At 24.2% G+C, this 27,081-nt stretch overlaps 7 protein-coding genes across 7 annotated transcripts; 5 read left to right on the top strand and 2 right to left on the bottom strand.

The window, feature by feature from the left end:
• Positions 1–1,443: 1,443 nt before the first annotated feature.
• PCHAS_1221200 (conserved protein, unknown function) lies at positions 1,444–7,365 on the top strand (the record flags this gene model as incomplete). Its single annotated transcript, XM_016798898.1, has 3 exons — positions 1,444–3,928; positions 4,011–6,137; positions 6,296–7,365. The coding sequence occupies 3 exons, from the start codon at positions 1,444–1,446 to the stop codon at positions 7,363–7,365; spliced, it is 5,682 nt and encodes a 1,893-aa protein (XP_016654257.1).
• Positions 7,366–8,331: 966 nt separating this feature from the next.
• On the bottom strand, positions 8,332–8,529 carry PCHAS_1221100 (conserved protein, unknown function; the record flags this gene model as incomplete). Its single annotated transcript, XM_737269.2, has 1 exon — positions 8,332–8,529. One exon carries the CDS (start codon positions 8,527–8,529, stop codon positions 8,332–8,334), a length of 198 nt encoding a protein of 65 aa, XP_742362.2.
• A 1,106-nt stretch (positions 8,530–9,635) lies between these two features.
• Positions 9,636–10,769, top strand: PCHAS_1221000 (prodrug activation and resistance esterase, putative; the record flags this gene model as incomplete). Its single annotated transcript, XM_737268.2, has 1 exon — positions 9,636–10,769. One exon carries the CDS (start codon positions 9,636–9,638, stop codon positions 10,767–10,769), a length of 1,134 nt encoding a protein of 377 aa, XP_742361.2.
• Positions 10,770–12,975: 2,206 nt separating this feature from the next.
• On the top strand, positions 12,976–14,934 carry PCHAS_1220900 (lysophospholipase, putative; the record flags this gene model as incomplete). Its single annotated transcript, XM_729240.2, has 1 exon — positions 12,976–14,934. The coding sequence occupies one exon, from the start codon at positions 12,976–12,978 to the stop codon at positions 14,932–14,934; it is 1,959 nt and encodes a 652-aa protein (XP_734333.2).
• Positions 14,935–16,812: 1,878 nt separating this feature from the next.
• On the top strand, positions 16,813–20,332 carry PCHAS_1220800 (ribonucleases P/MRP protein subunit POP1, putative; the record flags this gene model as incomplete). The annotated part of the gene is made up of 4 exons (XM_016798897.1): positions 16,813–19,432; positions 19,552–19,950; positions 20,103–20,195; positions 20,289–20,332. 4 exons carry the CDS (start codon positions 16,813–16,815, stop codon positions 20,330–20,332), a joined length of 3,156 nt encoding a protein of 1,051 aa, XP_016654256.1.
• Positions 20,333–20,862: 530 nt separating this feature from the next.
• Positions 20,863–21,425, bottom strand: PCHAS_1220700 (conserved Plasmodium protein, unknown function; the record flags this gene model as incomplete). The annotated part of the gene is made up of 2 exons (XM_739860.2): positions 20,863–21,071; positions 21,182–21,425. The coding sequence occupies 2 exons, from the start codon at positions 21,423–21,425 to the stop codon at positions 20,863–20,865; spliced, it is 453 nt and encodes a 150-aa protein (XP_744953.2).
• A 1,290-nt stretch (positions 21,426–22,715) lies between these two features.
• PCHAS_1220600 (Cg7 protein, putative) lies at positions 22,716–26,148 on the top strand (the record flags this gene model as incomplete). Its single annotated transcript, XM_016798896.1, has 2 exons — positions 22,716–24,410; positions 24,517–26,148. 2 exons carry the CDS (start codon positions 22,716–22,718, stop codon positions 26,146–26,148), a joined length of 3,327 nt encoding a protein of 1,108 aa, XP_016654255.1.
• Between the last annotated feature and the right edge of the window lie 933 nt (positions 26,149–27,081).

The following is a 27,081-nucleotide window of genomic DNA, read 5'->3' as shown; positions in this document are numbered from 1 at the left end:
AATTGATTTATTTTTTATGACTTTATGCGTAATATATGCATATCCTCATGTTTATAGTTATTAGGAAATAAATTAATTCCTTTTAAATTGCATAAATTTAGCTGACTTTTTTATAAATAACTTTTGGCGTTGTCTATATTCATACATGTATGCATATAGCATTAATACAATTTTTTGTACTTTAAAAATATAAAACTTTTATTTTTAATTTTTAAATAAAATAAAACAGTGTTAAATTAGGCTAACCAATGTTATTATATAATTGTAAATTCGTAAGACTGTTAGAGATTGTTGTAGTATAAGAGCCACAAATGTGTATGTTGCTATATGGCCCTTATGATAGGCATCATTGTGCAAATATAATGATATGGAATGCTATCGTTTTTCATTTCTCTCGTAAAGAGGGAAACCGTAAAATAAAAACAGATAATAAGCTTTATAAAATATATCCTTACGCTATTTTAAGTTTTTTATTTTAAAAATTATTACACATAGTCGTTATGAGGGTGAAAAGGAGGTGTATAGAAAAAAAATAAAGAATTTCAAATAAATATTTAGACTGTTATTTTTCATATTTTAATTTTTGGAATGATCTATAGGTTTAATAATATAAAAATGTTGGTAAATTCATGAGAATAATAAAAAAGCAGTACATATTTTTAAATTAACAATTTTTTTATGCACCTTTATGTGATTGTAAATGTTTCATTATTGTTGATTATTCGAATATTTCTTATACAATTTTTTAATTAAAAATGGCATAATATTATTAATAGTATGCACATGCTTATAATATATCCTACATACACATTCGTTATTTTTACACTTTTAATTTGGCAAAATAAAATTGTCCCATACCCGTTTTGTTGTATTGTATATATATTCAGATTGTTTTATGTCACTAATATGTATACATATGTATATGCATATTATTTTGCAATTGTTTTTTTTACTTATATTGTTTTTAAGCATTGCACGTTTCCTTATTAAATTTTATAACAACACACAAATATTAAAATTATATTAAAATATTTTATAGTAGTATATGTATGTACATATGCTGGCATTATATATGTATATAATATATGTGAAAAATTGTATAATATATAATTTCTCCCCTTTCTTCGTATTTTTAATACTATATATATCTTGGTATACTAAAAAGGAATTCTAGAACTAAGGGAAAATATATAAAAATATTTTCATAATTTTCTTCATTTTTATGTTGTTAAGATTTATTTACACCAATATATGTATACACACTATTTTTAAACAAAAAAAAAATACATGATTATTAAATAATGTGCAGAACATTTATGGGCTTATATTAAAAACGTATAAATACATTTTTTAAGAATGTGACATATTTCTTATATATATATTTATTTATACAAATATATATCGTATGCATATTATATGTCTATGTACATGTAGGCATTAAGGATGAATGTGCGAAAAAAATTGGTGTGCTATAGTAAATTGGAAAAGGAAAATTATAAAAAAAAAAATATATACAATATATTATTAAAAGATGGGATTAATTATATTGAGAATGAACATAATGAAACCATAAAAAATGATGATTATGTAAGAACTTTATTTTTTGAATATGAACAAAGTAACGATGAAAAACTAATACATAAAAATGACAACCAAAAAAAGGAACTAGAAAAAACAAGTTCATTCAAAAGTAATTACAATCAAAATTTGATTAATTATACAAACTTTGTACAAAAAGACAAACCATCATTTAGTCATACAAAACAGTTGGAAAAACAAAATTCATTTTTAAATAAACGGAATAATTATCTCCTATTTTTTATGGGGTATAAAAACAAAAGGAAGAAAAGAAAAAAGAAACAAAATGAAAAGTTTGTCAAATACCGTATTTTGAATAGATCTATAGAAAAGCAGAAAAATTCTAAAAAGGGAAAACAAAATAGAGATGCTATTCCCCTTAAATATTTCTGTAAGCATGTTATAGATTATCACATTAGACGTGAAGAAGTAGATACACTACTTAGAAAAAAGCCAAGTAAAAAATTTGTATGTGAAAGTAGCATTGCTAGACCATGTGGAAATGCTAATTCATCAAGTCAGCTCAAATCTGAATCGGATCAAATTTCAAAAAAAGAAAGAAATAGTTCACAAAATAATGAATATTTTATGTTTCAAAATATCAACGAGCTTTTATGCGGGGCAAATACTGCTACTAATTTAGAAAAAAATCAGAATGACAATTGTAGAGATGAAAAAAAAATAATAAAAAATATATTTACTACACCCACTGAGGGAATTGATAAAATACAATTTAGTAGTCAATTGAAAGAGGAATGTGGAGAGCCACCAAAAAGTAAGAAAAACAATTTTTCAGTTGAAAAAGAGAATAGACACAATTTGAAAAAATTAGGAAAGGAAAATAATAAAAGTAAAACTATATTTAATTATGAAGAAACAGATATTAAAAGAAGGAGTAATAAACATTTAGAAACACAATTTAGTATGTCTTCAGTACAGAATAATTCTCATTTTAGTGGCAATGAGGTAGGGAAAAAACGAAAAACAAGTGAATCTTTAAAAAAAACAAAAAAGGGAATTGAAGATAGTACATTGAATGATGATATTCCTTCTATTAATGAAAAGGGTATTACTAAATTAGATAGCAAAAGTTGTAAAAAAAAATGTAATTTTAAAACTCAAAATGAAATGAATAAAATTGGAAATCATAAAGGTTATGGACTACATAATGATGTACGAGGATTTGAAGAAACATTAAAATTTATGAAGTATAGAGAATTATTAAGAAAATATATGGGAACGTTTTATAATTATAGTTCACTTAAATGTGCTAGCTATATTATTTTATATGCTGTTATAACAAAAATAATAATTCAAATATCAAAAAATTTAACATCAGGATATATTTTTAATGAACCAGGAATAGATGGATATGATGATAGTTATAATAATGGTGGTAATATTTTAGGGAACAATAATATATTTTTTCTTTTAAATATATATGATTTAAATAGTGTTATACAATCTATTTGTTATGGAGTTTTATTAATATGTATAGTCTTACTTATAAAGTTAGGTATCCCTTCTAATTATTTATTAGCTGGAAGGTTAACTATTTTATTTATGTTTTTATTTCTTATTCAGATTCCAATAATAATTTATTCTAATTTTCTATTTCTAAAAAAAAAAGAAAATGATTTGTTAGATTCATCTCCAAAAATATATGATAAAAAAAATTATTTTAATTTACAATTACAAAAAATTTATAATACTTTTTATGTAGACATCATTAATTTGTTACTCTATACTATACTTATATCAGCTGTTTCTTTATATGCTACTTACAATAAATTAATATATCCACATTTACTTAAATTATATTTAGATACGTTTTTTTTAAATTCCTATTCAATCATAAAAAAAGAAATAATACATTTTAGAGTCCCTAATAATATAGATGCATATTATCTTAACAAAATGAATAGCTATCTATTTAATACATTATATAAAAAACAAGACACAATTAAACATGAAGATATTGAAAGTAATACTAAAAGTGCAATTGGATATAATGTTGTTATCAAAAAAGAAAAATGCTCCTTCTTTTTTACAAATTTTTTTAGAAAAAAAAAACAAACATATAAAAAAAAAATAAAAAATAAAATAAAAGGTATTGATATGAATTTTTATATCATTTTTTATATCGGAGAATTAGACAGAAAAGGAAGACCTCATGGATTTGGTTATTGGAGGGGAATACATTCAGAAGGTGAAGTTTTGATTGGCTATTGGTATCATGGAATTCCTGTTGGTCCATTTAAATGTCGTGATTTGAAAACGGGTTCTGGTTTTATGTGTATTAAGATTGGTTATGGGCGTACAAGTTGTGAACCCAACGATTTGACAATAGGTAGGCTCATCGTTTGTCTCTACATATTGGCAACTCATTTATCGACTGATATAATAACAATTTTTGTTTCTTCCCTTTTTAGGTCTTGCAGACACGGAGTGCTGTGTTAGTGGAGCCTTTTATCGAACATTCCCGAGAGTCGTATTTTACAACTTAAATCTGACTTTACAAAATAATAAAAAAAAAACAAATAGAAAAAAAAATTTAGATAAAAAACCGAATTATTCTAAGCATGGAGTTGTAGAAAAAAGAGAATGTTGTGAATATTTAATTGTCGAAAAAGCTAGTAATGATATTTTACGAATAAATTATTCTAAGATAGCTAATAATGCTTATAGTGAAGAAAATCCTGAATGTTCAGATGCAGATTTAACAAATGATTTGAATTCGAAGTATCAAAAAAATGGTCATACAAAAGTTACTGATACTGAATTACGTACATCTTCAATGATTGATAGTGAAATATATTTAAAAGGGAAATGTATCGATTATGATGGTTTATATAATTTAAGTTATGACATTAATGAATTAACATTGGATGAGCCAATTTTAAATGAACTCGAAAATGGTTTTCACCACAATGTAGAACCTATAGAATCTGATTCAAATAAGATGGAAAACGTACTTAATGAACAACTAGATGTAGATCGAAAATTAGAACCAACCCAAGTTTTAAACACAATTGAAAAAGAATCCCCTTATTATAGAAATGAATATAAACTAGATCACCTATGCATAATACGAAATAATTTGGAATCACATAAAGACGACGATTTGGATTGCAACAATTTTGATGGACTTAGGTCTTGTAAATATAATGAGAATAGTTTGGAAATTTCGAAGAGTGGTGATTCCAAAAAAGAAAACGAAATAACATTCGAAAGTGGTTGTATAAGAAATGGTAACACTTTGGATGAACGAAAGAGTGAAAAACATGTGAAAAGAGATAGCATCAATTTAAAAAATCGAAAAAAGAAAATAATAATGAACGATATAAAGCATGGTGCAATTCGTATACCAGTAGAAAGTACGAGCATGTCTGTTGAGACACGAAAGAAAAAAAGAAATGCAAGAAATAAGTCTAATTTAGAAAATAAAGTAAATAGTTTGCACGCCATTTCAGAGAAACAAACTGATAAAGTAGGGACGAAAAAAATTAAAAAAATAAAATCTAATGATCATATTTTAAGTAGCATTTCAAATGATAAGACTGGTGAAAAAGAAAAAAAGCGAGGAAGTAATGGTGGAATAAGATTTGGAAAAAGTAAAGAAGTTGAAAATAAAGATATAAATAATAGACATGAAAAAAAAATAAATTTTAAAACATCTAGAGAGTTTGTTAAAAAAACATCAAACAAACAGATAAAGAGGAAGGTAAAAAAAAGAATAGGATATAGTATGAAAAGGACAATATATCGTCTAAAAAATTTTAAGTTTATAAAAAGTTATAACAATAGTAATGCTAGTGATAATAATCCAATAAAAAATGAAATTAAAAAAAATAAAAAATTATGGATAATGGGAAATAAGAAATTATTTATTCCCAAAACATTTTCAGGCACACTACCAAAATTAAGAATTAAAAAAAAAAAATATCAAAGTTTATTATTTTCTGAATATATAACAAATGTATATAAAACTAAATGCATGAATATTATACTTCAAAATTTATGTCCGCATATGCCCAATTTTGGTATTACATATAATACAGATTTACATATATCTATAGATGCAGAAAGAGGATTATATATCACTGGATATATAAACAAAAAAAAAAGTACCTACCCAATGATAAGAGATAAAAAAAGAAAAACAGATGATTTAGAAGATAATGAAGTTAAAATTAAAATTATTAAAAAAACAAAAAATGAAAATATAGTAAATAATAAAAAAAATTTTAATAAAAGATTATATTCATGGATTGATAATATTAAAGAATTAAGTCTAGAAGGATGGGTTAGATGTGAATTGGCTGGTTCTTTAGAAGCTGTTATTTTTATTCATGGTTATAATACTAGCCATTTAGAAGCATTACAAATATTAGGACAAATGGCATCCTTTGGTAATTTCCCAAATTATATTAAATTGTTTTTATTTAATTGGCCTTCTGGAAAAAATATGTTAGAATTTTTTATAGCACGAGAGAATTCGAAAAATAAAGAAATCCATCATGCTTTCAAATCGTTTTTAGACACCCTTCGAAATAACGGTAAGTTTGTATCGTCTTTATTTGTCTAGCCTTAATGCATAAAGTTTTAATTTCTTTTTATGGATTCATTTCATGTGCTTGTGTATGGCAATATCTTGTGCTTTTTGTGAATTTCCCATTGTGGTTACTTACTCTTTGATATGCTTATACCTTCACAGGAATAAAACAAATTCATATAATTACGCATAGTATGGGAACTAGAATGTTTTTACTAGCCTTCCATGATATTGTAAAGGGTGGGCTTTTCTCAACTATTGATGAAGAAGACAATGTAGAAAATAATCAAAACAAAATGAAACTAATTACATTAACAATGATGAATCCTGAATATTCTTTAAATGATTTTGTAAATAAAGAATATATATTTCTTCGATCTTATTGCACAGTTATATCTATTTATTGTGACTCAAATGATAAGGCACTTAAATGGGCTGAAATATTTAGCGGAACAAAATCGTTAGGTAAAAATGTATTTGATTTAAATGTTTCTAAAAATAATTTTTCAAAATGGTCGATTAGTAGTTCAGAAAATAATGTATTCGATAGTAATAAATTAGATTGTTATTCTATACAAATAGATAATAAAAAAAATAAGAAAGGCATTAAAAATGATAACATAAATTATAAACATTCTTCATCACATTTTGATTGGGAAAATTGTGAAATGGCTAGCGAAAACCAAAAAAATACTATTACTATATGTGTTAAAAATTCTATGAATAAATTTCTAAATCTTATTCGACTTTCTTATTTAAAACCAACAAAAGTAAAAATAAAAAAAGATACTTATAGTAGTAGTATAAGTGTTGATAATGACTATGTGGATCATACTGCTAAATACAATACAGATTATAAAAGTTCCTTTGAAGGAAATCAAAATAAACAAAATAATTTACATATAAAAACGAATTTACATCATCAACCACCTATGTTTAGAAATACATTATTAGTATTTACTGGAATAGAGCCCAATTATTGTTATAGAGATAATAGAGATTGGTTAGATGTAGATGTAATAGATACTACATGGTTAGGATCAAATGTACATACATTAAGACACTCTTATTGGTCATTAAATAGAGAAATAATTGAAGATATTAGAGAATTAATTGTTACTAGAAAAAGGGCAAGACAACGAACATCGAGATTAGATAGACGTGAAGGAAATGTCTGGGTATATCGTGTTGCTCCTTCTCATCTTAAATCTATTTTCGATTCAGACATATGAAAACCAAATGATTCAAAATTGCTACTTATTCCATATAAGCAGATGTAAAATGCTCACTATTTTTACTAGCATCAACTTGTGAGCAACTCAAATTGTTTTCAATTTATAGAGGACAACATTTTAATTAGTGTAGAAGATAAAGTAATTAGAAAAGAGAAAACCGATTCATACCCATTTATATGTGCCTAATTTTAAAGCCAATTTTCGAAAAGTGTTATATATTCATATGCTTGTATATAGTTGTGTTTTTATTAAGATTTTATTTCATTTTTAGAATCTTTAAGATTAATGTGCATATGCTTGTTAAGGATGTATATATCCCTTTTTTATTTTCATTAGCCTTTGTTATTTTTATATTTCATTTTTTTTTGTTTTCATTTCATTTTAATTCCTTTTCATATGTATTTTACAGTCATGCATTGTTACTACAATATTTGTGCATATAATATGTCTACTCGACTTTCGATATTTTTGTAATGCCCAATTGGAAAAGAATACAAGCGTTGCAATTGGGCCCTAGACTTATTTGTACTGCCATATTCATTTTGCTTCTATTTATTTCACATTTTTATAATTCATTATAAAGCCGCAACTTATATTTATAGGCTTCACACACACACATGTGATTGTCTATGAGTTTGCAAAACATTAAAAAATATAAGTTTTAAATATTAGAAATTCGAAAAAATTTTCAAACAAGTTGGAAAAAAATAAGTTTAAACGAATTGTGAAATTAGTTAAAAAAAAAAAAAAAAATTAATTAGCACGTGATAAATTATTAGTAAATTATGATTGGGAAGAATAGTTTGCATGCTGGTAGTTGTATCGAATTGTTTTCGTTTTATTTTTTTTCTTCGTTTTAATGCCAGATCGTAATATGGGAAAGAGTACAACTTGGAGAATTAACAAAAGGTGTTATTGATAATTTTGTGTATATATGGAAATATATTTTTTTTTACTGACTAGCTAGGACATTTTCCTTTTTAAGATTTCATTCTGAACTTGTTCAATTGCTTTATTTCTATCATTCAAATGTTTTGATAAATCATATTCTTTCATTTCGGGTTTCATAATTAAGTGCACACAACATGAACCCATCGCCATACATATAAATGAAGTGGATACAATAAATAAATATTTTCTCATAGGAACACCTAGCGGCATTTTTTTTTTTTTTTTATAAAAATTAAAACAAATCAATTATTGTCGAAAATAAAAGAAAAACATATTTAAATTGGCAAACCTTTATTCGTTTTATGATTTACAAATAAAAGGAAATTAATTTGTTATGCCTATATTATGTAAAACACGCATGCGTAGAAATATGCATATATAAACTGTACGTACCGTTATATATAAAACCTATAAAAATGAAAATAATAATTTTTGTTTTATAAGCAAATATAAAATCGATAGAACTCCGTGATTATATATATAAATATATATTTTTTTTTTCCCCTTTTAATTATATGAATAAATCATTAATCTTATATTTTAAACGAGTTATAAACCTTTTGATAATTAAAAAAAAATGGAAATATGCATAATTCATAAATGATTTGATTTCATTAAGATGGTATAAAAATAAATTAAATGAAAATAAAAATTTTTTAGTTATATTTGTTTTCATATTTGTTTATTAAAAAACAAATATTTTATGATTTTCCTTTCATCACTTTATATTATTTTTATTTTATATAATTAATTGTATGTTTATATTAATGGCAGCTGTATAAAGCATTTTTTCCAACTTTATAACTTTGGGATTGTTTTTTTTATTTTTTTATTTTTCTTGTTTGCGTCATTTAAATACATAAGGTTACATAATTCCAAAATAATAAGAATTCAAATTGCTTTAAGTTTCGTATAAATTCATCACACACATACTTATCATATATGTTATTTTCGTAGTATTAAACACATAATAATCTTATATATATGATAAGGATAATCAGTATGTAGTACATTATATACATATCCATTTTTAGCTTATAAATTGCATACTTTTTATTATGTACAATTCCAAAGTCTTAGAAAAAGTCTAGAATATATACATAATTATATTTATATGCCCATGCAAATATATAATACTTCCATATATGTTTGCAAACAATTTTGAAATTTTTTTATATTTCCGCATCATAAATAATTAAATTTTATTATCCTTTTTTTTTGAAAAAAGTATTTTTTTTTTTCATAATATTGCATATATTTAAATTCCGCTTTTTAATGATTGATGTCATATATACGCATGATTATTTTTGTTTAAAATGGCTGCCGATCAATCAAGAGAAAACGATAAACAGAAAGGAGGTAACTCATCTGGTGGCAATAAAAAAAATGAAAAATTAGACGGAAGACCTAAAATTGATACATTTAATAATAAAAATGGATTAGCTATAAAAACATATGCATGGGAAGTAAAAAATCCAGTAGCCATTTTATTTGTAATTCATGGATTAAGTGGGAATGCACGCTTTGACTATTTAAGACATAATATTACATTAGTAGGGTATGAAAAAGCTATACTAAATGATGCAGATAATTTTTATATATATAAAGGTAGTTGGATTGAAGAATTTAATAAAAAAGGAATAAGTGTATATGGTTTAGATTTACAAGGACATGGCTTATCAGAAGGATGGGAAAACTTAATAAAGCATGTTAGAGAATTTGATGATCTGGTTTATGATGTTTTACAATTTATTAATAGAGTTCATGATACATTGTGTTTAGAAAAATATAAGAGTAATCTTAATAGTGGTGATAATACAAATTCTTTACATAATAATATTATAAATACAAAATTACCTCCATTTTATATTATGGGACAATCAATGGGAGGAAATATAACTTTGCGTCTTTTAGAAACTATAGGAAAATCGAAAGATATAACACCTAATAATAATAAAATAAATATAAGAGGTGCTATATCATTAGCAGGCATGATATCCATCGACGAAATATTAAAAAAACCTTCATATAAATATTTTTATATACCATTTGCAAAAGTACTAGCAACAGTTTTTCCTAGTTTACGAGTTGTTCCGCCATTAGAATTTAAAAAATTCCCATACATAAATAATATATATGAATATGATAAAAATGTATCATTAAGACCAGCTACTTGTAAACTTGCTTATGAATTACTTAGAGCTATTCAAAATTTAAATAATGATATTAGCTATTTGCCAAAAGATGTACCATTATTATTTGTTCATTCACGAGAGGATAGTGCTTGCTTTTTTAATGGCGTTCAAACATTTTTTAATAACGTTAAATCAAATAATAAAGAACTATTTGCTTTAGACGATATGGACCATATCTTAACTATGGAACCAGGAAACGAACGAATTTTAAAAAAAGTCACAGAGTGGATCCTAAACTTATCAGCCAGCAGCTAAAATATAATCAGCCATTTCAACCACTTTACAACCGTTTTAGAATAATTTTTCCGTCATTTCCAACCTATGCAACACTAGGTGTTAGCGAATAGTGGGAGCGCCATTAGACACTTTTGGTAAATACAAAGTGTCATGCGTATTTTGAATAATCGATCTATGAACATGGAAGAATAAGTACCAAAAATATTTTTCTAAAAATTTTAATACATGGACCCTAGTATGTGCAACCATTTAAGAAAAAACAGAAATGTATATATTAAAAAAATGGGAATGATATATACATAATTTTATTACTTCATTTTAAATTATTTATTTTTTAATATTTTTTGTAATATATATTTGATCGTTTTTTTTTTTGAAAATATTTTTATAACCAATTTTTACATTTTTATACTATGTTAACTAAAACCGGCATATTCAATATATATATTTTTTTTTGACATATTTAATAAGGTATAAATTACTATTATTATAAGCTTTAAAGATATTAATTTAGTATAATATCAAATTAAAGTAAACTTTAAAAAAATAGGTGCAGACAATTGTATAATTTATAAGTTTATGACTTTTCTAGCTAAATAGTTAATAAATTTGTTGAAAAAAAAAAAATTTAATACCTTTTATATGAACAAGTCATACAAATTTTAACATTTAAGCTAAACCATATAATATAGTTAAAAATATGTTTTGTAAATAGTATTGGAAATTTATATATCATCAGTTTTTTTTAATATATTTTATATACAATAAAAGTGGTTACATTAAATGTATATGTTTTTAGGTAAGATTTAAGAATTGCATTAATAAAATAAATAGTTGCCAAATTTCCTGTTAAACATTATATTTTTTATTTATTTTTATTTTTTTGTTTATTTATTTTTTTTATTATTGCTTGTTGTGTTTTTTTGGCGTATTTATATATACTTAGCGCTTTCTAAAAGGTGCAGTTTATTAGGTTACATTTCTTTTTTTAAGAATTTTTAATTTTTACAATAATGCATGCGAAATAAAAAAACCTTGAACTCAAAATTTTATATAACCGATCTTAATATATTACAACTCGCTTTTGAGAAAAAATATTAACATATAGTAAAAAACATTCCAAATAATAAGAGAAAATAAAAATATAACCAAAAGGGTAGAACTATATTATTACATTTAAAATAATTTTTTAGTAATTAATATTATAATTTTTTTAAATAATTTATTTTTTAGAACAAATCACATATTTTAGAAAGGGATAAAAAACATGTTAAGCACCGCAAAAATAATAAAATAAAACACTTTATTATAAATTATAACTAATATTTTTTTTAATTCGTACTTTTCTAGTATGCAATTAAAAAAGTAGGGGTGTTGTAATTATATTATCACATTGTATAAAAATATATATTATATATATATAATTACCTTAATAGAGATCTGAGTAGTAGGCAGTGCTTAGATATTCTTAATATATATATTACATATTATATATAATTACCTATTATATATACATATAATTTTTAAATAGATTTTAATACTTCCCTTATAGACTTTTATTTCTAATGGGTTTTACTTTAGAACAGTTAATATTTTAAAATTAATTTTGTCAATAAATAACCACTATACTTAAATTTTATATATATTAACATAGGTACAGACTAAAAAATAACCTTAAAATTTATATTTTTTTAGATTAATATTTAATTTTTTTTATGTTTTTAAATATTTGCATTTTTATCTAAATTTTAGAATTTTTACCTTTTATGGTATTTTTTATTGTTTATTTTAAAGGGGTAATATTATCTCTTTATTTTTCTAAAAACATGTGAATTTTTCTCTTATTTTTAATTTTATTTTCCATTATTTTTAAAAATATGTAAGTTTTTTATTATTATTTTTTTATTATCCATGATTTTCTAAAATATGTGAAAAAATTCACATATTTTGATTTTATGTTTTATTTTAAATTGACCATTACAAGTTTTTAATATTTTGAATAACTCCAACCAGATATTAGTATTATCTGCATGGTGTTGTATATTATTATTGTCATTGTTGTTTGTTTTTTTTTTAATAATTTTTGAATTATTATGTTTATAGAAAAACATATATTTTCATATTAAATTATGAATTTTTATAAGTACATAATATCAAAGCATATAGTAATACATATTAATAAATAGAAAAATACAAAAAAAAAAAAAAAAAAAAAAAAAAAAAAATGGAGCTATCTCAAGAAGAAGCACAAAGTGTCCAGCCCATACTAAGGTCGGGTAATAAAGACCCATCAATAATGGGTGATCCTGATATTGGGTTTTTTACAAATAAACATGGTTTGAAGATAAAAACATTAAAATGGCTTGTCAAGGCACCGGTAGGAATAGTATTTTTAGTGCACTCTTTAAATTCCCATTGTCGTTTTGATTATTTAAAACATAATGTCACTATACCAAATAATGACAAGGCTATTTTAAATGATGGCGAAAATTTTTATGTCCATAAAGATAGTTGGATTGAAGAATTAAACAAAAATGGGTATTCTGTTTATGGTTTAGATTTACAAGGACATGGTGAATCAGAATGCTATAAAAATAAAAAAACCTACATTAATGAGTTTGATGATTTTGCTGATGATATACTTCAATATATGAATGGGGTACATGAATCAATCGTTAACGAAGCTGCTAAGGATAATCAAGAAAATGATAATAATGCAATAGGACAAAAAAAGAGATGTACCAAATGTGATTTAATTTTAAAAGATGAATCTGATATCTGTTGTTCTAACGAAGATAAAATTATAGCCAATGGTTTATATTTACGTCATCCCGAAAAAAATCAATATAAAAAACCTGACTATAACATAGATCCATATAAAACACCTATACCAATGTATTTAGTTGGATTATCAATGGGAGGAAATATTGTTTTGAGAATATTGGAACTGTTATCACAAAGGAGATACAAATATTATAATCGACTAAATATAAAAGGTGCTTGTTCATTATCAGGAATGTTATCAGCAAAGGATGTAAGAAAAAAACCTTCATGGAAATATTTTTATATACCGTTGATGAAGTTATCATCCGTGTTTTTTCCAAAATCGAGATTTGCACCAAATACAACTTATGAAGCATTTCCATTTTTAAAAGATTTATATGGATATGATAAAATATTTTATGACAAACCTATTACTAATAAATTTGTTTGTAAATTATTGGAAGCTGCTGATAATTTAAATAAGGATGCAGACAAAGTTGTCAAAGATGTGCCCATACTTATTGTCCATTCTGCTAATGATCAAAAATGCAGTCACGACTCTGCTCAGGAATTTTATAATAATTTGAAAACTAAAAAAAAAGAATTTCACACATTAGACGATATGGAACATATGATTACAATGGAGCCCGGAAATGAACAGGTTATCAAAAAACTTGTAGATTGGATGGCAGGTACACAAAAAGAGACCCCCAAAAAAAAAAAAGTTAAAAAAAATCTCAGAAGTGCTGATGATAAGAGCGCCGCATCAAGTGAGGCTTCACCAACGCAAAGCACTAGTGCTTTAACCGATCTTCCAAAGGACAAAGCTACCCAAGATCAAGTTTCCCAAGAGCAACCTGCCGAAGAGCAAGCTACCGAAGAGCAACCTGTCGAAGAGCAACCTATCGAAGAGCAACCTGTCGAAGAGCAACCTATCGAAGAGCAACCTGTCGAAGAGCAAGCTACTGAAGATCAATCTGCCGAAGAGCAAGATACCCAAGAGCAACCTACCGAAGAACACGATACCCAAGAGCAACCTGCCGAAGAACACGATACCCAAGAGCAACCTACCGAAGAACACGATACCCAAGAGCACCCTGCCGAAGAACACGATACCCAAGAGCAACCTACCGAAGAACACGATACCCAAGAGCACCCTGCCGAAGAGCAAGATACCCAAGAGCAACCTGCCGAAGAGCAAGATGCCCAAGATCAATCTGCCGAAGAGCAAGATATCCAAGAGCAACCTGCCGAAGAGCAAGATATCCAAGAGCAACCTGCCGAAGAGCAAGCTATCCAAGATCAATCTGTCGAAGAGCAAGCTGCCGAAGAGCAAGCTGCCGAAGAGCAAGCTGCCCAAGATCAAGCTGCCCAAGAGCAACCTGACGAAGAGCAAGCTTTGGAAAACGAGGCTGCATAAGCGACTCTGCATTCAAACAATTTAATCCCGGATGTACGAATGCAGATCATTCAAGCTAGTAAAGTAAAACAAAAAATATAGCAAATGGTTTCCTTCATATAAGGGAAAAATAGATTTACTGAAATATATGTGTAATGAAAAACTAGTCAAAATATTTTTCTCCCTATATGGATATATATAATGACATGTCTAAAAAAATATATATGCGCAAAATGCAATATATTTATACTTTCGATTGTACAGAATAATTTTATGTGTCAATTGAATAATCATATTTATTTGTAATTTGATAAAAAAATATACCCACATAATTAAATATTTCGGGAAGGTACAGAAAAATGAAATATTAATATTCGAGTTAAGTTTTTCAAAAAAAATTGTTTATATTATACATTATTATCTATCATATGTATAATTAAAATATTAACATATGATGGGATTTACCTTCCAATAGGGTTTATATATGAAAAAATATTATTTATATGTAATGATGTAAAAGTAATTGTTTAAAGTATATATGATGTATAATTTGATATCATTTATTTGTATAATATAAAAAAAACAAGCATTTTATATTACATATATATGTTTGTTTTTTTTATATTTATTTAAATATCCCTCTTTTAATATATAAATTTACTATTCAATATGGGATAAAAACAAAATGGCCATACTTTTATTTTTTAGTCTTTTTTTAAATTTCATTAATTGTTAATTACTAGTGTTTCCTAATACCAATAATATTTATGTTAAATTTTATATGCTTACATATATATTTGCTTTTATATTTCTATACTTCTCTTTCACCTATATTTTACATATTTCATCATTTCTTTACTTGTTTATTTATTTTCATTTTTTCATTTCCATACTAAGAGAGGAATATAAATATATCGCAATATATATATTAGCTTTCAAGGATATGGATAATTTATTATAACTTTTAAAAGGCTAAGAATAATTCATAGCTGTTTGTGCATACAACATGATTTGCTTTATTTGTATTACCATGATTTTATTATTTTAGTTTTAATTTCATTTATTTGCGTGGCTATATATTATCATTTATTTTATGCTTACACGAACATATAAAATGAACTTATTAAATTTAAAAGAGGATTTATTTTTTTATCATTGTCAAAAGTTATTTCACATATTCGAGTTCAACTTACAATTGGTTATTATTTATGCATAACATAAACCAGGTTACAACGGTGCATAATTTTTATTTTGTTATCCAAAAGGCTAACGAAATATATGTAACTCAATAGGTCTGCAACATTCTGTAAATTATATACAATTGCTATGCAATGTTGAAACGTAAAAAATTGAGCAATCTTAATAAATCAAAGATAATAATAATAATAATAGACGACTCATGGAAAAAATATTCGAAAAATATTTTTATAAAGCTTGAAAAAATATTTATGTGCATGCCTCTTCATCTATATTCCATTGCCGATAAATACCGTAATGGAAATGGAAAAAAAATGAAAACACTACTGATCATTTTCGCCCCGAACATATTAAATATTACGCAAAAAATTGATAAAAAAAATTAAATTAAAAAAAATATATTTACATTTTCTTATATATAAAATGTTAAATGCATCAGGTAAAATGCATATGGAAAAAGGGAAGCAGGAAAACTTTGCCAATCGACGTTGCCAAAATTATTCATGGAAAAATATTGAAAGGGGAAAAAAAAATATGATTTTTCTTTTTTAATTCCCTTTTAGTGTAATATTTCCTACGGAGAAAGAATTTACAAGGGGGACGACAAACATATATAATATGTTTTTTCTATTTTCAAGTCTCTCTTAACAATAATAGCTACATCAGCTACCTATTTATTTATAATTATTATGAACTGTTAATATGGGATCACCCATAAATGTGAAAAATAATGGGACTATTTATCTCAGTAAGAAAGGAAGTGATGAGAAGGGCATAAAAAATAATGGAAACAATAAACTAGCCGAAATGAACAACAATAATAATAATAATGAAAAAATATATAAACCACTCCAAGATATTTCAACAAATTCTGAAATAAAATCGTTTAATCAAAATGTTATACTATGGAGTTCATCATTTTTTAGCTTAAAGGAAGATGATTTACAAATATTTGGAAATGAACTAAAAAAAAGAAATATATTCAAAAGGTGTTTTCAAAGAATCCATAAAAACAAAAGGAGGAGGTGTATGTCATTTAATCCATATAGAGTACCACTATCATGTAAAAAAGTAACATTTGATGAAATGCTAATTTCTGAACCTAAAATAATGAAAAAAAAAAAAAAAAAAAAAAAAATATATAATAATCCTAATATGCCACATGATTATTTTTATAAAAAATATATTTTAAGAGCTAAAAAAAAAAATTGGCTAGAAACACATTTATATCATTCTAAAAAATTTAAAATGATTGATATATATGGTTATAAATTAGCTTTAAAAAATTGTGATAAAATAAGTAGACGGATTTTTAGATATCAGAAAAGAAAGTCATTAATACATGACATGTCTTATGTAGAAGTTGTGCAACTATCTGGAAATGAAAATGATATAATTCATATTTTAAAAAAAATTACAAATGTTGAACAAGCAAATATGTTAAAAGATAAATATCTATTAGGTATTTTATTAGGAAAATTATTCATTTATAAATATGACAATGCACAGGAAAAACAAACATATGAAAATAATAACACCAAAGCATACCAACCTGATCAGGAAGAAAACAACAACTTTTTCAATGCAAAAAATTGTCTTATATGCCCTGCATATTTTTTATGGAGATCTAAAGAAGAAAAAACAGCAAGTTCAAAAAAAGGTAAAAAAAGGAATAACATAAATATAGCTAGCCAAATTAATGAATATAAAAATGATGAAATAGAAAAAATGGAAAACGAAAATAAGGGTGATAGCTTAAGGGATCTTTGGATATTTATTCATCCAGTTTGTTTGAAAGAAATTATAGAAAATTTTGAAAATGTAATATCTTGTGAAATAAATAGAATCTCTCATAAAGTGAATATAAAACATATTAAAAATATTTGTATGTATGAATTAATTGGACCTAATAGTTTTAATTTGTTAGTAAATATTTTGAAAGTTAAATCAAAATATATTATGAAAGAAAAAAAAGATATTTATCATTACAAATATGAACATATAACGTTACCAAATGATTTTGTTATTCCTATGTATGCAATTTTACCTAAAACGATTGGTCCGTTCTTATTAAATTACAAAATTAATGAGAATCTGTCTGGCAAATTAGTTGAAAATATAGATAAACAAACTAATATTGATAGTAATAAAATAGATGAAAAAGTGGTAAGGGGAAGTATACATAATCAGAACAGCCCTTGTCTTAATGCTTTGAATTATTTACGAGAAAAAAACAAAAAAGGAAATAAATTTTTATTGAAAGCAAACAATTTCAGTCCCTATGATAATAATATACTTATGAATGAAAAAATAAAACAAAATGTTATAAAGACTTTTAAAATTAATAAATATGAACATGTAAGGAGTAGGAAAAAACAAAAAGTAAGACTCGCCATATTAAAAATGCTAAGTAAAAACAAGAATATTGCACCTTATGATGTTATAAAAGAAAAAAAACAAAGTAATACGTTTCTCAGATTCGTAAACGAAGTGGATATAAATATAAAAAACGAAAGAAAAAATAATTCTATATTTGATAATAATATATTAGATAATTATGTAGACAACTTTTTAAATGAATGTAAAAAAGACGAAACGGATAAGAATAACCGAAATGTAAAACAGTCAGAACAAGATGAAATTTTAACAGAACTACAAAAAACAAAAGAACAAATTAAAAATAATTCACAAAAATATATAAAAATACCAATATTAATAATAAATAAAAGTGATAATAATAATAAAAGATTTTTTATTTTATGCCCAGCAAAAAAAAAAAGTTCAGTTCTATTTCATTTATTAGTTCGAAATGGATCAATAGCTATAGGATTAAAAGAAAGAGAAAAAATTTTTAAATGCTTAGATTTTTTATGTTATCCTAAGGATTTTCCTGATTCTGTTGGTGGAATTTTTTATAATAATTTAAGAGAAGAATTATCAAAAAAAAAACATTTTAAAAAACCTATAAATAAAAGAATAAATTATTATTGCTTAGGAATAAATAATCCATTTAATTATTCATGGATATCTATATATCCCTATACTAATAACAATATTAAAATTATCAGAGTTACAGATTCATATAATATTTTTTTAATTAAAACATTTTTAAATCGCTTTATTTCGATATCTTTAAATAAATTGAATAATATAAATGACTTAGAATCATTTTACACATTTATGGAAGATATAAAATCAAAATTTTATGTATTATCCAATTATTTTATTTCTGTTTATGTCTATGCATACAAGGAGGGAACCCCGAAAAGGTTGTCACACATCTGTTCCATGTCCTTGAAGATGTTGATCAAGTTTTTCACTCGTAAGTTTAAAAAAGAAAAAAACGGATGCGCCACAAACGTGCGTACATATGTGCATCTATCCGTGCATAAACATACATATGCATGCATATATATGTATGTGTAATTGTATTTTTTGTAGAATACCCCAACACGAAAAAAATCCAAAAATGGCTAGTCCACAAAAAAATTGAAGTCAAAAAAATATATAATAGTAAAAAAATTGAGAAGCCAAAGGAGCCAGTTATTTCGCGGTATAAAAACCGAGTAGTTAAAAAAAGGGAATTAAAAAAAAATGCAAATAATAAAACAAATAATAAAGCAGATATATCATATATACTTCAAACAGAAGATAACCAATCTGATTCACAAACATGTGAAAATAATAATGAAGAAATCATTTTAGCATCGAAAAAAATAATTGGTTTTGTTTCTAGTGGTGGGCATGTTCTATCAAAAGGATATGGATATGGAGTTGCTCATATTTCTTTTTATTTATTTTTGGAAAACATATTATATCACATATTTGTTTTGAAATTAAGTATGTTGCAAAAAGAAATAAAATAAATATTATCATAATAGTGAATATGTTTACAATATAGCTGCATCTATAAGCTTCCAACAGAATAAGTCATTGCTTTATATACATAACTAATACCCCTATCATATACCTTATACTTTATTTTTTTGCAGTTACATCAAATGAAATAAAAGCAAATCAAAATGGAACCGACTTTACGTGTTTAGCATTGATGAGGAATATCAATTCGTCCCATTATTATCACGGTATTGAAGTTTGAAAATATAGTATATGCTTTACATGTTTTACTATTATACTTTTTGTTTTGGAAGTATTAATGTTTTTTCTTTTTTTTGTAGTTTGGCTAAGCTTGGTACCAGAAGACAAATATCTTCCTTTTTAGGAATTCCAAAACAAAATAAACGTTTTAAATCTCTTTACTTAATATGTTTTTTTTGGTTACTTTAAATTTATTGAGAGAGGATACAAACTTTTGTATACAACTTCAATAAACTTAAGATGGAATGGAAGAATATTATTTGTGAATTTCACTTTTACTAATGTATTGTTTCAAATTCATCTATTTATTAGTTTAATATGTTATGACATGTTGTTTATATAGACATGGAAAACATATGTGTAGTACCGATACGAATATAGTATCTACAAACTAAGCACACCTTTTTAGAGTATTGCAGACAGGCATACGTTTATTTGTTTTGTCTTTATGCAAGTGCATTTAATTAAATAATTTTTTTAATTGAAAAATATTTAAAAACTAGTTAATTTTTTTAACTTTTGAATTAAAACCCATTTAATGGAATAATGGAATAGTGAAACGAATGAAGCGAAAAAGAAAATCATAAATTAGGTATAAAATTACGGTAAAAAAATATTCAAATATTTAATATATTTGAATTTCACATTTTTTAATTAATAAGAACATAAAAAAACATCTGAATTTGCATTTTTTATGCTAATATCAATATAGTCATTTACTATTTCAAAATTAACATCGTCTAAAAATACGATACCTCGTGTTTCAAGGACTTTTAAATTATTTGAAACGATTCCTTTTACTCCAATATATTTTGATTGTGCCTGAAAGTTGGAGTCTTTAATTATGCATTCAACGCAATTGCCTAAGCAAGTGTAAATAAAAAAATAGCATTCAAATGTGTGTGTAAGTTAAAAAGGCGATTGCTGAGGAATGGGTAATGATATATTTTCTCTTTATAAATTTCCATTTTACCGTTAACCGATTTCAAGGTAATTATATCTTCATGCTGATTTATAATTTCACCTATAAAAAAAATATCTTCATCGATAAATTCTGATAAGTATTTTTCTGAAATTAGTCTGCCTACTTTATTTTGTAAGAATATATCATTTTTATTATTCAAATTTTCATCATATTTTTCAAGGGTATTATTTCCTTCATCGTCATGTATTTGATCATTATAATGTGTACTATCCATAAAATAATTATCATTCATGTTTTCCTACTCTCTTAGACGGACTTAATATATTTATGTCTGTATTATTTTCTATATAATATTTATATATAACTTTCTTTCCTTTTTATGAGCATCAGGAAATGTAAATAAAATGAAAACGAGCTGCTATATATACTTAATGAAGTGTATATAATTATTTATAATCGCGCCTGGATTTATCTTTTGGGGTTGGATATGAAAAAGGAAAGGATGCTCTTCCTTACAATATATGAATATACATAGGTTGCTATTTAATTAATTATTTTTTTTAAATTGTAAATATATCATTTATTTTCTTAAAATTCAATTACTAAACATTTTTCAACTATGCAATAAAAATTTTATTCAATGTTTTAAATCGAAAGAAATAACACACACAAATAAAAATAAAAAAAAAAAAAAAACAAGGATATATTATTCTTTCTTTAAACTAATTTATAAGTAAAAATCCTCTACTTTGAATGAAATAAATTATTTTATTTTTTTATATACCTTTTTATTATATACACTTAATTAATCATGGCTCGTAATTATTATCACACTAACGAATTATTTTATAATTACATTTCAATTCATCACCCAAATCGTATATAAGCAAAATAAATAAATATTATATATTATATATATATATAATATGCCTGTGCTATTATAAATATATGTTCCCCTTTTGTTTTCCCATTTTGTTTTTTTTTGTTTGTGTATTTTTGTTATACATATATTATATATATTTTTGTAGGTATGCATTTATGAATATACTTACAATTTTACGTGATTTATTTTGAAGTTTCTTTCTTAAAAAGAGTCGAGAACATTGCTTCATCATTTTCGTTACTTTCATCTTATAATTATTGTACATATCCGTATATCCATAATAATTTTTATTTTGGCGTATCAAACTTGCATTTCCTTATTTACACATTTACGTGTTTTACTTCATTGTGCTCAACCCATATTACATTAGGGTGGCATATGTGTATTACACATTATTGTCTCTTTTTCGATTTACGATATACAAAAGTGTTTTTTAATATATATTTGTGTCTGGCATTTTACCTTTTTGTTTTCCCTACAGTATTCTTTACGCCGTCATTTGTACCTGTACTAGTCTAATTTTTCCCTTCCTTATTAACAAAGTTGGATTTGCATAAATTTATTATGTAGGTGGGATAAGCATACGATATTCTTTCCATATATAATACACACTCTTTATATTGTGATGCTATCTTTTATGATCAAAAATAATAATATAAAAAAATTGGAATAGGAAAATAATAAAATGCGTAAGATGCAATGGATGCCGACGAAGTTGTGTGCGTTCATATGAACTTGAAATTTTTAATTTTTAAGAATATCGAAAAGAATGAAGATAACTATTTATGTAATGATTTTATAATAGACCTAGCTGATGTTGAAGATATTGAATCTAGTAATATTTCGAAGGGATATTTTATAAAAAAATTTCACGAATTTTTAAAAAAAAAAAAAAAAAATGAATACGAATGTGTTATAAACGGAACAATAACAGAAGTTGCAAATTTTTTTTTTCAAAATATCGAGCTATTTATTAAAATAAAAAAAATACAATACGAATTAGAAGATAAAAATTGTGAACCAAATAAATATGACAACAATAGAGAAGGCACAAATACGGATTACACATTTGTTAATAAAGATTTTGGAATAAATAAAAATATAATAAATTTAATAAAAAGTGCAGATATGCAAAATGATTTTAATTTTGAAAATAATGATAATATATATTTTAAATGCTTATTTAAAGATTTAATAAATAATTTTGAATTTATTGAAAATAAGCAATATGAAAATATAAGTAATTTTTATATATCAAACAATTTAATTTTTTCTATAAATTTAAAATTTGAAGAATATTCAATAAATAAAAAATATATAGAATCTACAAAAAAAACAAATTGGCTAGACAATTCCTATTTGCCTCGATATCCAAAAACGGTTCATAATATGAATAATAATATATATACAGAAAAGACAGAAAATAAAATTAATCATATATTAAATATATTTAATTTTAAAAACATATATTTTTTATATATCAATTTTGATCAATATAAAAAAGAATTTTTTATAGACAACGATGTTGAAGTGAGTGTAGGAAATATTGTACATAGCATAACACCAAACTCATCCATAAATGAAAATGATCAAGAAGAATTAAATAACCAACTAGATGATAATCATGATACGGCTCATATAAATAATGATCGCTTTAGTGATCATATGGATAATAAAAATAGTGTTGGATGCCATTTTTCTTTAATCTTTGTTGATAAAATAAAAGAAATAAATGATTATTTTTTAATTAATGATATATTTGTTTATGTTAATAAAATGCAATTGGAAGTAGATAAAAGATCATTACTTCAAAATAATAATGATAATGAAAATTATATAAATAAAAAAAAAGAAGCATGGGAAAATTATTCCGATTTTAGGCAAATATCTTATGATTTAATTACATCCTCTAATTCTATGCCTAACCTAAAATTCAAGGCAACCATTATTTCTTTCCCTCTCTATTCAAATTATAGTAATGCTAAATCAGACAGTGATGATAATTATAATTTTACAAACATACAACATGATATGGCTACTTCAGATAGCCATGATATCATGTCCTATAATAAGATACCCCAAATTGATGAAGACAATAATCAAATTTATTCCTTTGGTAGGGGACATAAAAATGATGAGAAATATTTCGGTATAAATAATCGAACAAATAATATAACAGGGAATTTGGGATTACCTATAACCCTTGACAAAAATGATAATAAAATTTTCTGTAATATTTTTCTATCTGCTATAAATTGTCATATCCTTGAACTTAGTAATATATATGCAGAAAAAAATAAAAATAAGCAAAATAATTTTTTTATAAAAATGGAATCGAACATAATGGGAAGTAGTTTTGTATCACCCTTATATATTTTCGAAGAAAACAAAAAGGTAAATTTTATCAATTTTTTAAAAAATACATAAAATAAAAATCGTTCATATTGCCAAGTGAAAATGTTTTATACTTATATTTTTTTTTTTTTATTGACACTCCCAGATTGAGTTAAAAAATTGCCACCTGGATTGTGACGTCGAATTGAAAGAGAGTGAGCTATTATCCTATTTTGAAAATAAAAAAATATTGTTTGAATTGTCAATTAAAGAACAAGACAATAATATAAACATAGGGAAAGGTGAGTTTAATATAAAAAATGTTGTTAAAGAATTAAAAGAAGCATTAGAAAATGAAAATAGTAAGGGTTATTATAAACAGAAATTAAACATATCTCTTTATTTGAATGTGTTTAAAGAAAAGTATTTAACCTCTGAAATAAATGCCGAAATATATTTCAGCATAAAAGAGAAAAAAGAGAAAATGGCTGAGAAAATGATGGAGAACAGATTGGGTGTGTATGAAAATGTAATTCATAATCCTGTACTTAACGAATGGAATAGTGAAACGGGTAATATACCGTCTAATATATATGAGTTTAAATTATGGAAAGAAAGGGAAGAGAAATTAATGAAGGAAATACTTAAAAAAAAAGAAAATAATTTAATAAAAAAATTTACAAAAAAATATGAACAAATGGAAAAAGAGCGAAAAAATGAATTCGAAATAAAAAAAAATAAAGTTAAAGAAATTATAATTAAAATGAAAGAAGATGAAATAAATATATTAAATAGTAGAAATGAATTAAAATTAAAAGATCAAGAATTAAATAGCGAAATATCAAATATAGAAAATAAATTAAAACAAATAAAAATTGCTTATGAAAAATCGTTAAGTAATTTTAAAAAAAGTATAAGACATAATAATTTAAGTAGTAGCATATTAGAAGAAAATAATACATTGAAAACAAGTTATAAAAAATTAAAAAATGATATTAAAAATTTGAAAAAAGAAAATGATCATATGAAAGAAATGCTAAGTAAATATAACAATAAAGATAATACAATTATAAGTAATAAATATTTTCAAGAATTAAAAGAAGCCAAAAATGAAGATAAGACAGAAGATGGAAAAAATCAACATACTAGCCAAATTGAAAATTATATTAAAAATATAAAAAAAAATAGAAAACATATGTTAAAATTGTTGACAAATTTTGTTCTTAATTTTGAATATATATATGATCAAACATGTAATGAAAAACTCGAAGATAATTTTCATTCTCTCTTAAAAATTGTTAATCAATTAAAAACTATTATTAATAAAGAAATAAAAAGCGATCAAATTTTGGTGAGCGATTTTGAAAACACAATGGAAAATGAAAGTGATTCTTATTTGAAAACGAATGTAGAACAAGATAAAACAAAACAGATTGAAAATGATGGAAACAAATTAGAAAAAGATAAAGGTGTAATAAATAAATATTATAATAAGACAAATTATTTTACAGAATTAAAAAAAAAAGAAACATTTTATGATTCAAATGATGACGAAAATCAAAACAGTAACTACAAATTTACTAAGCTGATACCAAAAAGAGAAAAAAAAAATAACGATGAAATAAAACCAAATGTTGTGGAAGATTCTAATCCAATTGTAAATGTTAATAAAGCAAAAATTGCTGAAAATCTGAAAAGTGAAATAAACAGATTAATACAAAATGGTATATATAATGAAAATGATCAAATAATTATTAATATGAAAAAAAAATTGAACTCTCTCATTTTAGATACATAAAATGGAGGTTTACAAAAGCATGAGAAGACATATATAGAAGAGTATACATAATCGAATAATAAAAATTGGAATCATTCAATTATTATAAGTATCGACCTATTTTCGATCATATACTTATATGTTACATATTGCATAACAATTTGTTTATTCCATTTTTTAAACCTAACCAAGAGAGGGTATTTTCTCTATATGCATTTTTTCCTCTTGTTTTTCTTTTTTTTTTAAGTTTGAAATGTATTTTAATTTGACACATACGATAAACATTTTGAAAAGAAGGAAAGCCTTTTTTGATTTTATATATTTGAAATAACTTTTACCTATTATTATTATTTTTTTAATTATAATTTTTTCAAGTTTAATATGTAAGTATGTGCTTACTGAATATATCCATATAATATATAGAAAAAATTGGAATATAATAATTTTCACTTTTTCATATCGCACTGCCTATAAATTGCAGAAAAATAATGTGTATATTTTTAATAAGAATATAGCTTAAGCAATGTTTTGCCTTACTCTATTTTTATTTCTGTTTTTTTTGAAAAATAACCTTCATATATTTTCGATATATATACATATGCTACTCGCATGAATTTTCTCCCATTCTTCCCCACTATTTTTTCATATTACTACCCTTTTTTTAAAAACATTTAATATTTTGAATTTATTTTTATTAGATTCATTTTTTATATAATATTATTTTTTTGTTTCCACACTTTGTACCTTTTTTTAAAACGTGCAAAGGATTATATAAAATTGTAATGCCATCTCAAAGGCATTCATAATTTTGTTTACCTCCTACTCTTAATATACTAACCTGATAATACATTGTGTCCATCAGAGATTGGCTTATAAATCGTAATTTTCTAAAAGCTGCATTATCAACACATGCGAATTTTATTTGGCTAAGTAATAGTATAAGCATGCAAAAAG

The sequence above is a fragment of the Plasmodium chabaudi genome (assembly GCF_900002335.3).
Source record: "Plasmodium chabaudi chabaudi strain AS genome assembly, chromosome: 12".
Classification (NCBI taxonomy): Eukaryota; Apicomplexa; class Aconoidasida; order Haemosporida; family Plasmodiidae; genus Plasmodium; species Plasmodium chabaudi.
This window is presented reverse-complemented; position numbering and strand designations above follow the sequence as displayed.